We start from the raw sequence: 14,658 nt of genomic DNA, 5'->3' as shown, positions 1-14,658 counted from the left end.
TATCTTATCTTCTCTTATCTTATCTTCTCTTCTCTTCTCTGAAGCATGTTTCTCTCCCCTCCTCTGTGTGGTTTTAGATTCAAGAAAGAATAGATCTCGTCGCGTCTTGCTCTTTGTGTGGAGTTTTCTTTTTGCCAAAGAACTGTCTTAGCTTGGCGTCTTGTCTTGTTTTGTTTTTGCCAAAGAACTGTCTTAGCTTGACGTCTTGTGTCGTTGTTTTGTTTTTGCCAAAAAAAATGTCTTGCTGTTTTGTTTTTGCCAAAGAATTGTCATAGCTTGACGTTTTGTGTTGTTGTTTGGTTTTTGCCAAAAAATTGTCTTGTTGTTTTGTTTTAGCCAATGAATTGTCATAGCTTGACGTCTTGTGTCGTTGTTTTGTTTTTGCCAAAGAATTGTCTTAGCTTGATGTCTTGTGTCGTTGTTTTGTTTTAGCCAAAGAATTGTCATAGCTTGACGTCTTGTGTCGTTGTTTTGTTTTTGCCAAAGAATTGTCTTAGCTTGATGTCTTGTGCTGTTGTTTTGTTTTTTCCTGCCCCCAGAAGTGGATCCATCCATCAGTATGACCGTTGATTTTTAGCTAAGATTTATTTGTATCAATGAGCCTTTGTTTGTTCCTTTTTGAAATACCATTTATTCATTTGTTTTTGTTGTTTTTTCTTTTTTCTTTCTTTCACTTTCCCTAGATGGATACGTCGAATGCATGAGGTATATATATATATATATTTATTCTATTTGTGGCGTGGTTTGTCGTGCGCTTGTGCCTTTCGTAGTTTGACTCCTGGGTTTTTTCTCCACTTGTTGTAGGGATGGGTTCCTTTCCTATCAAACAGCTATGATCCGTATCTTATTTTTTAATGATTTTTTTTTGTGCTTGGTGTGGGCCTCTCACAGTTTGCTGTCTGGATTTTTCTTCACTTTTAGGGGTAGTTTTTTTCCTCCCACTCACTCCCCACTCCCCATTTTTTTTTCTTTTTTTTTTTGAAATGTTTGGATTGGGCATAGCATGGCTGTGGTTTCCTCTTCTTGGTGTTGTAAATTTGTTGCTTGGCACCTTCTCGTTTGGTTTGGGGGATTTTTCTGTTGTTGTTTTTTGTTGTTGTTTTTGCAACCCAGATGTAGTAAGATTTCTTTGTGTATTCACTCACTTGTTCTTTCCAAGGTACGGTTAATCACCTTTTGTTGCTATAGCGACAACAGGTCATCATCTGGCCACTGTTTTGTTTCTGTCTGCATGTGTTTTTGCAGTGTGTTGGGCTCAGCTGGCCTGTGAGGGGTTTTTTCGAGGGGGGGGGGGTGTATTATTTTGTTTTGGTTTTTCTGCTTGTTGTGAACTTTTCTTTCTTAGTGTGTGCCTCAGTGTGTGTGTCGTGTGTGTGTCGTGTCCCGCGTCGTCCTTGCCAGTCTGCTCTGCCAGGTGACAGTCGTGTAATATTATTAACATTACTACAGCTTACTACTAATTATTTCAACTTAAAGGCTCAGAAGCAGAATGATATGAAACAATTCTGATAACTTTTTTTTTTAAAAACAAGTAGAATGTAGGCCATTTGTAGTGGTGTAGCGTACACTGCATTAATAGTTGTCTCTATACATTTGTGTTAGGTTGTGACTTTAAAAAAGACAACTATAAATATCTCGACATCTATTCAAGATAGACTGGGTTTGGGGTTTTTTTAATTGAAAGATAGACAAATGAACCAGCTTTAAGATGATACCAATAACTCCATATGCCCAAAAATTGACGAGGGCCTGATTCCAATTTGTAAAATAGATCTAGAGACAAATTAAATAATGGACAGGCTGGAGTAATTTGACAATCATGTCGTTTGCTTCGTGTGAGCTTTTCACTGATTGACCCTAATACTGTGCTGAACGGTTGTTGGTTGTTTTTTTTGCTGTTCATAATTCTCTCTCGTCTGTTGTTCTGCTGTTCTCCATCCCATGTCTACCGCCGATGTATAACCTCATTTATTTATTCTGTTTGATGAATGTCCTCCTGGTAGATTTGAGGTTTTTTTCTTCTTTTTTGTAAACATTCCTTTTTCTTCATGTTAGCTGTGGCTGTATATCGTTATGAATTATTGAACTAAGGTGTTTAAAAAATGTCATTATGTTAAGGGAATTGTTCTTACATGGTAATGTGAAGGAAAATTGTTAAGGAGAAAGACAAAACAAACATTTTCTCTAACAAGATGAAGGGAAGGGGAGGGAGACAGAAAAAGAGGAAGGGAAATTCTGACGACAAAACTTGGAGGGGGGGGGGGGGATTTGTTTGTGCAGCATGCAAAAGTCCAGGGAATATTTGAGTGGATGTTGAGGACTTTTCTGTTTTGTACGGCTTGATTCTGCATTGTTTTTATTTATAGATTTTATTGAACTGCTTTCAGTTTATTTAATCTGGGTTGAATCTTTTCAGCAAGTGCTCAGTATAAAACTGGACGTCTTTTTAGTTTAGTTTTAGTAAGAGTTTTTACGGCATTTGCAACACATTTAGGTCATATAAGTGCCGAAGATTAGAGGTGTTACAAGAGAATAACAAACTCATAAAAGGAGGAGGAGAGATAAGGACGATAGATGTTTAATAGGAGAGAAGGAACAAACCACACCAGAGCACCCACCAACCACCCTCTAAGTCAATGTCTATGGTGTAGCATTAAGGCACTTTACTGCGGCACGCAGGAGACACCAGTTCAATTCCTCAGTTTTGAGAAAATGTTTACAGTGCCTCTCTGTCGATCTGCCGAGATGTTGTATCCCTCTCAGCCCAGGGTCTGTCTGCTGGGATGTTATATCCCTCTCAGCCCGGGTCTCTCTGCTGGGATGTTGTATCCCTCTCAGCCCAGGTCTCTCTGCTGGGATGTTGTATCCCTCTCAGCCCGGGTTGGCCCTCATAGGCAGGGTTGGAAGCCCGCCTCCTAAATGATCTAAATTGTGTAAATGAAGGGTATAAATAAACCCACCTATAATTTATTTAAAACTGAACCCCAACATGCATGGTAAGATCATCTGGTGGGTGGTTGGCGGGTGCTCTGCTGTGGTTTGCTCCTTCTTTCCTATCAAACATCTACGGTATCATCCTTGTCTCTCCTCTTTTCTATGTTTGTTGCTTTCTTGTAACACCTCCAATCTTCGGCACTTATATGACCGTATTGTGTTGCAAGTGCCGTAAAACTCTTACTTAAACTAAAAACTAAAACATCTATCATCCTTATTTTTCCTCCTTTTTTCTTTTGTATGTTACTCTCTAGTAACACCTCTATCTCCGGCATTTTATAACCTAATTGTTTTGCAAGTGCTGTAAGATTCTTACTGAAACTAGAACTAATTTGAGTTCCCCGCGTGCCATTGGTTGAAACAGAAGATATCGCTATCTATATAGACGTTTCACATTTCTGCTCTGTGTTTGTTCGTAAAAACGTCTGACATATCTGTCGTGTCCTACTATATGATGTTTCTATTTTGGTCCCTCAGGCATCGGAGGACAGCCACGTGGGTGACCTTGGCCTTGGACTGAGCGACCCGGAGCATCTGACCAGCTTTCCCATGAGGGTGAATCTCCCGGGCCCCCGTGGTGACCGTGTGTGAAGGAGTGAGGGAGTGAGTGAGGGGGGACCGCTGATGGACCACGGGGCGACCGTGTGTGAGGGAGTGAGTGAGGGACCGCTAATGAACTGCGGGGCGTGTGTGTGAGGGAGTGAGTGAGTGACCGCTGGGATGACCATCCACTGCAACACACCCCCCCTCCTCCCCACCACCCCGCTCAGACGTAGAGAGAACAGCGTGGTGTAGGACAAACAGCGAACTCCCTCGCCAGTACCACAGACCAGTCCATGTTGAACAGGGATACCTCGACCCATTTCATCGCTTTTCCTGCTGTCTGTGACATGTGGCCAAATGTATGGTACATAAAGTTACTCAGATGTGTATAGCTGTATGTTTTTAGTTTACCATAGCGACCGCATGTGAGGGAGTGAGTGACGGCTGGGATGACACCCCCCCCCCCCCGGACACGCAGCCCTCCTCCCTACCCCCCTCTCACTCAGAGGTAGAGAGAACTCTGTGGAGTGAGACGTGGAGCAGGGAGAGATATGTGAGCAAAGTTCTGCACTTTTCCTGTGTGTGACAAGTGGACAAATGTCGTAGTAGTACTCAAAGTTACTCAGATGTGAACAGGTGTATGTTTTAAGCTTACCGTAGTCGAGGCGCGTTTATTTGTAGGTGTAGCGGGCATTGTAGTGTAGTCCTGCTCCAGACGCTAACTAGCTCACAGCCTCGGGGACAAATGTGAGCCATCGTGGTGAAATCAGGCGCTTGTCAAAATAATGAAATCGAAGAAATCAGCATTTTTCGGCCAGTTCAGAATAATATTTTTTCCGAATTTTTGTTTTTTAGCTCAACACCTTATATGTCCATTCAAAAACATTCTTATGTGTAAAATTTATCGAGAAACGATGAGTAATGGCGCGAAAAATGTAAATTTGCAGTTTTCAAGGACTCATGTGTTATGGAGGTCACTAAACTTTGACGGCCGTTTTCTCGCTAATTTTGCTTCTGAAAATAGGCTACCCCTTCTCCTTCAACTGCAAATATCTCGACTTCTATTCAAGATAGATGGATTTTTTTTCCATCAAAAGCAAGGCAAGTGAACAACCTTTAAGATGATACCAATAAATCCACATACCCCAAAATTGACGAGTGCCTGATTCCACCGCGTTGTGCCACCATGGCTCATCTTTTAGTTAGTTATATAAAAGATTTTTGGTTGGAAGGTTCCGCAGAAAGGTCGTAGATCGTGCTTCTTTTCTTTCCCTCTAGAAATCCAGGCAGAGCCCAGCTATATTGGTGAACAACCCTGCTTTTCAGCTGGAATTGAATGTCTTTATATCTTTACATCAAGAAAATATATATTATATCGCTGTTCAATGATTGCGTCATGAAACATTTGTTCATAGTCAATTGTCAGTTCGTTGAAAAACTCAGTTATCCCAGCCTGCTTCCATGCTACTGGCCTTTACCGTCATGGTCTTTTTAAAATCTTATATCCATGATTGATACCATTTTGGAAACTTGGAGTTTAATGATATAGCGTGCATATACTATCAGTCACACTTGCTTGGTATTAGTTGAATAGTTTTGGGGCTGGTTTGTTTTGATTTGCTTTGTTATTTTTTTTCATATCAGTTGTGAGGTGCGTGTATTTTTTCTGCCAGATTTTCTCCTGATAAATCGGATGTCATTGTGAGGTTATTGATGTGGATGTGGGAACTAACCCTGTCCAGTTTGAATAGAATGATTGGAATTTAAAGGAAGTCGACATAATCAAAATACTTAATTGATATTTGTGGCTGTGTGGTTGGGTTGGTTTTTTTTTACTGCTTGATTAAATCTGATGTGGGAGGAGGAAGGAGGGCAATTCTGACTTTTTTATTTGCCCGCATCTGTCAGTCGTGTAAGGTCCCCACCCCCCCTCCCCGGTCGCTGTGACCTTATGACCTCTCCTCTGTTTGTAAAGCTATAATTATGTCTATTTTTTTCACGTCTTCTTTATTTTTTTCCCCAAGCTGCAAGCGGACTGTTGTCTTCGATTAATGTCTCTCTCATCTTTGTGGGATTTTTGTTCTTTGTGTGCATTTTAAAAAACTACATTTCCATTGCTTAAACGGTGTACTTAACATAAAATCAGAGTTTTGTGAACTCGACGGAACGACGCTACAGGGGTTTGTGGTGGCTCGACCGTGTAGCAATGTCTTACTGTGTGCTGTTGTAGCCTGTTTGTGGTGTGTGTGGTGTGTTAGACTGTTTGTGGTGTGTGTGGTGTGTTAGACTGTTTGTGATGAGTGTGTGTGTGGTGTGTTAGACTGTTTGTGATGTGTGTGTGTGTGGTGTGTTAGACTGTTTGTGAAGTGTGTGTGTGTGGTGTGTTAGACAGTTTGTGGTGTGTTGGACACTGTTTGTGATATGTGTGATGTACTGTCCCTTGGTGATATTGATATGTGTGCTGTGGAGCGATATGTGTGATGATTTAGCCTGTTTGTGACATGTGTGTGATATGTGTCTGTGACTGTGTGATGTGTTATGATATATGTGTAAAAGTGATCGACTCTGTTGATAGTGTATTGTGCAAGCCTATGGTGATATGTAATGTTGGAAGTAATACAGACTCTGACTAGCTTGTTCTCAAAGTAATTTGGTTCCACAAATGTACCCATGTGATGTTTTATTTTTGTTGTTTATGCCCCTCCTAGTGCAATGTGGCCCTGCTTGTTTACAAACAAAAAGAATTCTCCGGTTGTGGGTGGAGCCAATGTGTGCTTCAGGATGTGCAGAGACGTGAGGTAGGTGGTTGGCAGGTACTCTGGTGTAGTTTGCTCCTTCTTTCCTATCACACTTCTGTCTTCTCTATCTCCCCTCCTTCTATTCTGTGTATGTTACTCTCATGTAACACCTCTAATCTTCGGCACTTATATGACCTTATTGTGTTGCAAGTGCCGTAAAACGCTTACTAAAACTGAAACTGGAGACGTGCGGTCTGGGTTAGCGTTGTGTGTGTGGAGTTTTGCCCTGTCTTGTTTACCTGGCCAACACCAACGCTGCGACTCATTCTCACCTGAATGCGCCGCGGCCTTGGCTTCCCCGACTGTCTGTTTTACAACATACGAGAGAATCTCTGGCTTGTGAAATAAACTCATGTTCTGCTATGTTGTCGTACATTGTTAGATTTATTTCTGTTCAAAACTTGTTTTTGTTTATCCTATTTATACAACCTTATTGAATTGTTACGTTTATCATAACTTTATTGAAATTTTATGTTTATCACAAAGTTATTGAATTAGATCTATTCAGTTTATCACAAAGTTTTTGAATTTTATTGAATTTTTATGTTTATCACAACGTTATTGAAATGTTTCATTTATCGCAAAGTTATTGAATTGTTCAGGTGTATTACATCAGTTTATACAAAGCAAGTGGGTTCAAATATACTAGTCAGAAAGCAATATTTTTCAGGAAAGAGAAAGAGAAAAAAAAGTTTCATTCTTTTTAAAAATGTACTTTACATTATGTATTTTTTCTTACCTTTTTTTGTCAACATTTAGAATTTGATTATATGTGGAAAAAGTATTTCTTGAATACAAGCAACCAGTAAAAAATTGCAAGAAAAAAAATCATTTGAAAACTTTGGGTGTAGCGCATCTGCATGGTTAGGTGACAATTTATCATGTATGACTCATTGGTACCTCAGGAAAACTTTGAGCTTAGAACATCTGTACTGTCAGGTGATGATATAACGTAGGACTGTGCCCAGTACCTCCCCACACATTTCATCTACCGTACAAATGGCACATTTAAGCGAACCTGTCTCCTGTCTGTCTGTGCTACGGCATGTGTCTACGTCTGTTTGTCTCCCGTCTGCTTGTGCTGTGAGATGTGTCTACGTCAGACTTGCATGATCTGTTCCCCCAGTCTTCTTAAGGGAATTGCAAGTTCTCTCTCTTTTTTTTTTTCTTTTTTAAGGGAGAATGTGATTGAAGAATTTCTCTCTTTTTCTCTTAAAATTTTTTTTTTCTTTGAGGTAGAATGTGATTTCTTCAAATTGAGAGATTTTGTTTCATACTTATGACAATGTACTTTGTTTTACTTCCTGTGAAAATCTCAGAATATATTCTACGTTACCATATCATATCTGACCTGTATGAGTATGAAAAGCCATATTCTTTTGCCTTGTAGTTTGAGAACAATTGTTTCCACACTCTTCTGTTGTCTCGGTGTGGACTAAGTCGATAAACTGTTGGCTGTGACATGTAGTATGTAGACATACAATAGGTTGCTTTTAAGCCCAGGGGGGCTATCCAGACAAATGCTGTTGTGAGAAAATCGAAGGTGAAGTATTTGGACCTTTGTTCAGTTTCTTTAAAAGACCAGGAGCGTTTTCTGTATAACCAAACAAATATACACACCAGTGAAAGTTAACCTCTCCTATAGGTAGGGCAATGCCCACTTTTGGTGTAGATCAAGATTTCTGGAAATCCCCGAAATCTGGGTTAGCCTTCTTGTCCTTTAAAGTGACCATTTCTCCTCCCATCGCACGTTGGACTTCACCTCATAGCCAGGGTCAGAACCTGGGAGGGTTTTATTTCTGCTCACCACCCCCCTTCACCTCCCACTCCCCCACCCCCCTTTTCCCACTTTATATCACACCTTTGTAGATATATATTATATATATGTAGTTATTTATATTTATAGCTTTTTGACCGTGTTTGTGCGTGTTTTCTAATCATGTCTGTAGGTGTGCTCATGCATCCAAGTGCATCTATATGGGCTGTGTAGTTGGTTTCTGTATTTACAAACACAGCTGCCAACTTGTATATGTAAAAAAGTGATCGGCACCTCTAATCTTTGGCTCTTGTATGACGTATTTGTGTTGCAAGTGCTGTGAAACTCACTAAAACTTAAAACATCTCTAATATGGGGCAGGTTTACGATGACCTAATTGTGTTGCAAGAGCTGTAAAACACTGCCTAGAACTATGACTAAGACATTTCTGGGCCGTGAGCTATATATATATATGCTGTTGTGAGTCCTTTGATTCAAAGCAAGACAGGTGAGAAAACATCTCCCTGACGCTAAAAGTAGCCTCTCCCTGTCTCTGCAGTCCCTCGTGGGTGGCCAGTGGGCGAGAGAGAGAGTTCTCCCCCTTGTCTTTGTTTGTTACACTCCAGCCACAGCGATAGTCGAAGCAGACTTTGTGCAGTGAAGCTAGAGAGGTGAGCAGAGTAAGCCTGATTCCCTGTAAGGACTGCTCTGTTGACATCCACCCCTTGGCGCTCATATGACCTTATGCAGTTGCGAGCAAAACCTTACTAAAACAACAACAGTCTTCGGCACTTACTTATGCGATGACCTATCCTACTTGTGTTGCAAATGCCGTAAAACTCTTACATGTACTAAAACTTGAATGAAACCAAAGTAAAGTTCCTTGATACAGTACAGCCTCTCTAGAACGACAATCGTTGGGACCAGAAAAAAATGTCCTTGTTATTTTATTGAGAGACACCCACAAATGTTACTACATGTAATGATATAAGGAAAAAATCGGGACCTGGGCACCATGTCGCTCTATAGAGGATGTCGTTATATCGAAGGTCATTCTAGAGATGATGTTATATCGAAGGTCATTATTGACAGGCTGCACTGTATATATATCAGTGGGGTCGGGGGGGGGGGGGGGGGGACGTCTTAACGCTTCACGTTTATTTTCATTTGACTATAGACACCCAGCTTTTGTGTGTATGTGTATACAATTTTGCACAATGAAAGATTTTTTTTACAATTTAGAACTTAACCCTTGTAACGAGTTATTTTTTACGCTACAAATCAAACCTCTCTTTATCACTTGTTATCAGGTTGATTTGATCAAGTTGTGTTTGGTGTGGGGGTGGTTGGAGGGTGCTACTGGTATATCCTACTTCTTTACTTCCCCTGTGTTGTTTCTGTCTGTGTGGGTGGTTGGAGGGTGCCACTGGTAGGTCCTACTTCTTTACTTCCCCTCTGTTGTTTCTGTCTCTCTTTCTTTTTCCCAGCACTAAATGGCCATTTTTGTGTCGATGAGCTTCTCTTTACTCAAACAAACCAAGAGCAAAGTCTAAGACAGGTCGAAGTGGGTGGTTGGCGAGTGCTCTGGTGTGGCTCAATGACAAATAGAAGAACTTTTTTGTTTTGTTTTTCCACCAGTATTTTTTGTTGCTGAACTAGTATTTCACTTGTGGTGTGTGACTCTCAGACACGGTCATAGGAACCAGTGAGTCATGTGACTGTCAGACACGGTCATAGGAACCAGTGAGTCATGTGACTGTCAGACACGGTCATAGGAACCAGTGAGTCATGTGACTCTCAGACACGGTCATAGGAACCAGTGAGTCTTGTGACTCTCAGACACGGTCATAGGAACCAGTGAGTCATGTGACTGTCAGATACGTTCATACTTTACTTTACTTTCCGATCCAGGGGCCATTTTGGGTTCTTGCCCTTCGGTCTGTCGAATTGGCAAAGAATTAAGACACGTTCAATTTACAGTGAGTTTTGTAATTTGTAAATAATTTTACTACTTCATGGATGGAGCAACCTGCTGGCTTGCTTTTGGGAGAATGTTTGTGTTTTTTTGGTTCTTTGAAAAAGACCATCTTTGGGGTTTTAGAAATGTATTTTTATATTTTTAAAAATCTCACTATATTGACTTATCGTGAAACAAAGTTTATTGATGTTGTAGTTATTATGAAAGCAGTCGCTCTATGTATTTGATGTATGGTTGATTCTTGAATTTAAGCCTTTTTACTTTTTTAGTGGTAAATATTAACCTGTGGGGTGGAGCTGTGCCAAACTTTGCTAACGTCAGTCTACTGTAAAGAAAACGTGGAAAGCTACTTATTGTTTCTGACATGATGATTTCTTTGTGGTTCCATGTAGCTGTGTGTGTGTGTGTGTGTGTGTGTGTGTGTGTGTGTGTGTGTGTGTGTGTGTGTGTGTGTGTGTGTGTTGATAGAGAAGAGTCAGTTGGTGTGCTTTTTCTTTCCTTTCAAACGTTAATCGTCGTTATCTCCCTTCCTCTTCTTTTTTGTGTTTGTTACTCTCTTGTGACACATCCTTTCTTCGGCACTTATTTGACCTTATTGCGTTGTAAGTGCTGTAAAACTCTTACCAACAAAAAAAAAGACTCCTAGTCCTTCTCCTACTTCTGCTGAGGTCAGGGCCCGTAGTTCTCGCGGCCAGTTTGTAGAGCCATGTGACCCAGAGTTCGATACATCGACAATACTACAGTCTCGCTTGCTTGTACCGGCGGGCCGCGGAAATCTTTGCGTAATCATGTACCAATTTCGCCACGTAGCGTGCTTGTTTTACATACAAATTAATTCAAATAATATTCTCCATGTTGAAGAACGTGAAAAAGTTGTGGACCTGAAGCTCTGTTCACTATGTACATAATTAGTACAAAGTAATAATAATAAGAAGAAGAACATTTGTATCCCGCCTTTCCCCACAGCATGGGCCCAAGGCGTACATAGGAGATTAAAAATGCTTTCATACTAACACCATACAAATTCATCATATGCGCACTTTTTGACAGCAACATTCTTTCTGACAAAAATGCTCATACAAAAAGGCAAAGGTACTGTCCATTAGCAAAGTACATAGATATACATGGACTAGCTGGGCCCCCCTTTAGATGAAAGGAATGATCGTTGCATTAACATCATTGGCCAACTTGAGGCTAGATCTATACGGGTCGTACACTTAAAATAGTGCTCAGTATTGCGCGACAATAGTATCGAACGGAAGTACGACTTGAAATAAACAAACCTGGCGGATTTTCTAAAATTACAGAGACAGAAGCGTCTGCCTACAAAAGCGATCGGCGAAATAAGGAAATTTAGCTTTTTGCAGCAAAACTGTCTCAAAACAAAAAACGAAGGGCGTCATGACCTGTAGAATATTTTAAAGAATCTTTTGGTGAAAACCGTATGTTAATCGATGCAGCCATTAAAAAACCTTTTGAATAGCAAAATTCGGCCACCACAAATAGATAATAGATAAGAAAAAATTAGGGATTTGAAAATCTCTTTGCTCCGAGTGTGTTTGCCTATGTGCTATATATGTGTTTGGCGATTGGCTATGTGCCTGCTTGACAAAAGAGTGTGTAAGATTTTTTTAAAGCGTTATCTAGCACCTAGCAGGGTAATATTTAAGAGTAATGATCATTATCAGTGTCGACTTTTGTCGTATTTTGCTAGTCCTTGAATATCAGTTTTGACTGGACGTATGACTGGATGATACCCCCCCCCCCCCCCCCCCCCCCCCAATAACATTCCTACATGTTGAGGAGATGAAATGAGAATAATTGTGTCACAACGTTGTAGAATCAGGCGCTCGGCAATTTTAGGACATATGGAGTTATTGGTATCATTATCATTTTAAAGCTTGTTCATTTGTCTTGCTTTCCATGGAAAGAAATAGTCATCTATCATGAATAGAAGTTGAGATATTTGCAATTGAAGGAGGTCTCCTGGTTTCAGAGGTAAAATTAGCAAGAAAATGGGCGTCAAAGTTTGGCGACTTCCTAAGCTTGAGAGTCCTTAGAAACTGGCAATTTACATTTTCGTGCCTTAAATCGACATATTTCAGTAAAATCCCCACAGAAATGTGTTTTGAAATGGACCTTAAAGGTGTTGAGATTTTTTTTTTAATTAATTAAATAAAAAGTGCGAAACAGACAGAAAAATGCCAGTTTCTTCAATTTCATTATTTTGGTGAGCGCCTGATTTCCTCACAATGCCTCACTAATAGTTTTGAAACAAAGCACAACATCAAACTTTGAGGGGTTTGTGTGTATGAAGACATTGCAAGCCCTTGTCATTCCAGTTTATGCCGCATGCTCGTTGAAGAAGTCATTGGCTCCTCTTTTTTTTCAATTTTTGGGTGGTTGGCGGGTGCTCTGGTGTGGTGTGCTTCTTCTCTCCGTTTGACATTTATCGAAGTCTTGCACCCTACCATTTTCCATCGAATACATTTTTGGTGATTTTTGCACATTTTCTCTCAGTTTTCTCTCAGTATTCTCTCTGTGTCTGTAAAGCATGTCTGCTGATGAAGTGTGGCAGTCTCTGCAAGATTGGTGGCTCTATTATATTTGTGGAATTTGCCTATATAATATATATCACGTATAGTACAATGCATATTCATATATGGTATTTGTTTGCTGTTCTGAGATGCTGACTTCTGTTCTGACAAATGGAGTAATATATTGATACAACACCATAAAAAGCTGAGCGGTGAACATACGTTGAAGTTCTCTAATCTTTCCTTGCAGTGGAAAGCTAAGCTATTTTTAGTATCCTGCTGTCTCTTTCTCCATCTGCTCACCTTTTTGCTGATGTTTTAAAATTAAACAAATCTATGAATATTCATGAACTTTAATAAGTGTGCTTGAGTGTTTGTTCACCTCATGTGTGTGTGTGTATCTTCCTAGATTCTGGTAGAATTTTATCTGACTTTTACGGCATTAGTTCATGATGCGTTATGGTTTATATCATGTTATGGTTTACATCATGATGCATTATGGTTTATAAATATCATGATGCGCTATGGTTTATATCATGATGCGTTATGGTTTATATCATGATGCGCTATGGTTTATATCATGATGCATGATGCGTTATGGTTTATATCATGATGTGTTATGGTTTATGTCATGCACTATGGCGTATATAACATGATGCGTTATCGTGCGGTTATTGTGTTGTTTCGCGTATTTCTGAAGCTGAGTGGCAAATGCTTATGTGAGCATGCTGGGAAGGGTTTGATGTTCCGGTTTTGATGTTTCATTTTTTCCAGTTTATCTTTTTTGTCCGCTCTTCTCTCCCTGTGTTTGTTGATGAGCGACGAGTCTCGGTCAAAATAAAGACACATTCACTGCTTGCCCCGCGTCCTGGCTTCTCTCTCATAGAAAGACTTTAGCTCAGTGCTTGTTTGGGACTCAGAATGTCATATCATCATGGCAGACAGCCACATATATCATTATAATATCGTCATGGCAGACAGCCACATATATCATCATAATATCGTCATGGCTGACAGCCACATATATCATAATTATGGTATCATATAGAGCTACACAATAGTGAGCCCTTCTGGGGAAACCAGAAATATGTCGCTAAACCTTGAACCAAGATTAATCGGCAAGAACAGTCGGTGTGGTCAATTCAGGTCGATTTTGAGTTATACAAACCAGGAGATTCCCCAACAGTTTTAGAAAACAATTCAAGAGCTTTCTTTTTCTTGTAAAAAGTACTTCATAATATCTTTTCTCAATATATTTTCCTTTTGCATTCAGAAATGAAAAAACGATAATGATGTAACTTTGGATGCATTATTCTCAGTTCTTACATTTCCGCTTTTTGTCACTTAAAAATGCAATATATAATACAGTGTGTAATATATCGCAAGCGACGTGATTCAACCGCCTAAGTGACAAAATTTTCGAAAATCACTTTTTGATCCCTTTGTGTGGTACAACCTTTTATACATCTTACATTAAAATCCTGAGTTCAAAAGATTATTGCAAAGTGTTTTAATCCTTCAATAAATCAGTCGCCCATGTCCACCAGTTTGAAAATTGTACGTGATTCAACCGCCTAATGGCAAACTTCGCTGCGCGCGAAGAAGTAGTATAGTGCTAGTAGTAGTAGCGCGGCAGCAGTAGAAGCAGTAGCAGCAGCAGCTGTAGTAGTAGTAGTAGTAGTAGTGGAAGTCGTAGTAGTAGTAGTAGTAGTAGTAGTAGAAAAGTAGTAGTAGTAAAGTAGTAGTAGTAGTAGTTGTAGTGAAAGTCGCAGTAGTAATAGTAGTAGTAGTAGTACAGTGGAACTCGGATTCAACGAGCTCGGATTCAACGAGATGAGATAGATTCCCCGGGTTTTTTTCTTCTTTAAAATCAATATAAAAATAATAACCCGGATTCAACAAGCAATTAAATGATTCAACGATGTCGCTTCCGGGGTGAACAGTCCCCGCAGATGTGGCTTCGCTCATTTTTCTCCCAGAACGAACTAGATCTATATCTATTCCCAGAAACCATCCATTGCACCTGCATCGTGAACCATTATTCACTTACCC

The 14,658-nt window shown here is 40.0% G+C and overlaps 1 protein-coding gene across 1 annotated transcript in view; it reads left to right on the top strand.

Moving 5' to 3' along the window:
- LOC101852950 (sodium/hydrogen exchanger 9) overlaps positions 1 to 4,896 on the top strand; it is a gene marked incomplete in the record, with an annotated part of 46,934 nt that extends 42,038 nt beyond the window's left edge. Inside the window, 1 exon segment of the mRNA XM_013086812.2 lies at positions 3,472 to 4,896. Coding sequence (XP_012942266.1) covers positions 3,472 to 3,585 — 114 coding nt within the window.
- Positions 4,897 to 14,658: the final 9,762 nt, after the last annotated feature.

This window comes from Aplysia californica, unplaced genomic scaffold (assembly GCF_000002075.1).
Source record: "Aplysia californica isolate F4 #8 unplaced genomic scaffold, AplCal3.0 scaffold00507, whole genome shotgun sequence".
Classification (NCBI taxonomy): domain Eukaryota; kingdom Metazoa; phylum Mollusca; class Gastropoda; order Aplysiida; family Aplysiidae; genus Aplysia; species Aplysia californica.
This window is presented reverse-complemented; position numbering and strand designations above follow the sequence as displayed.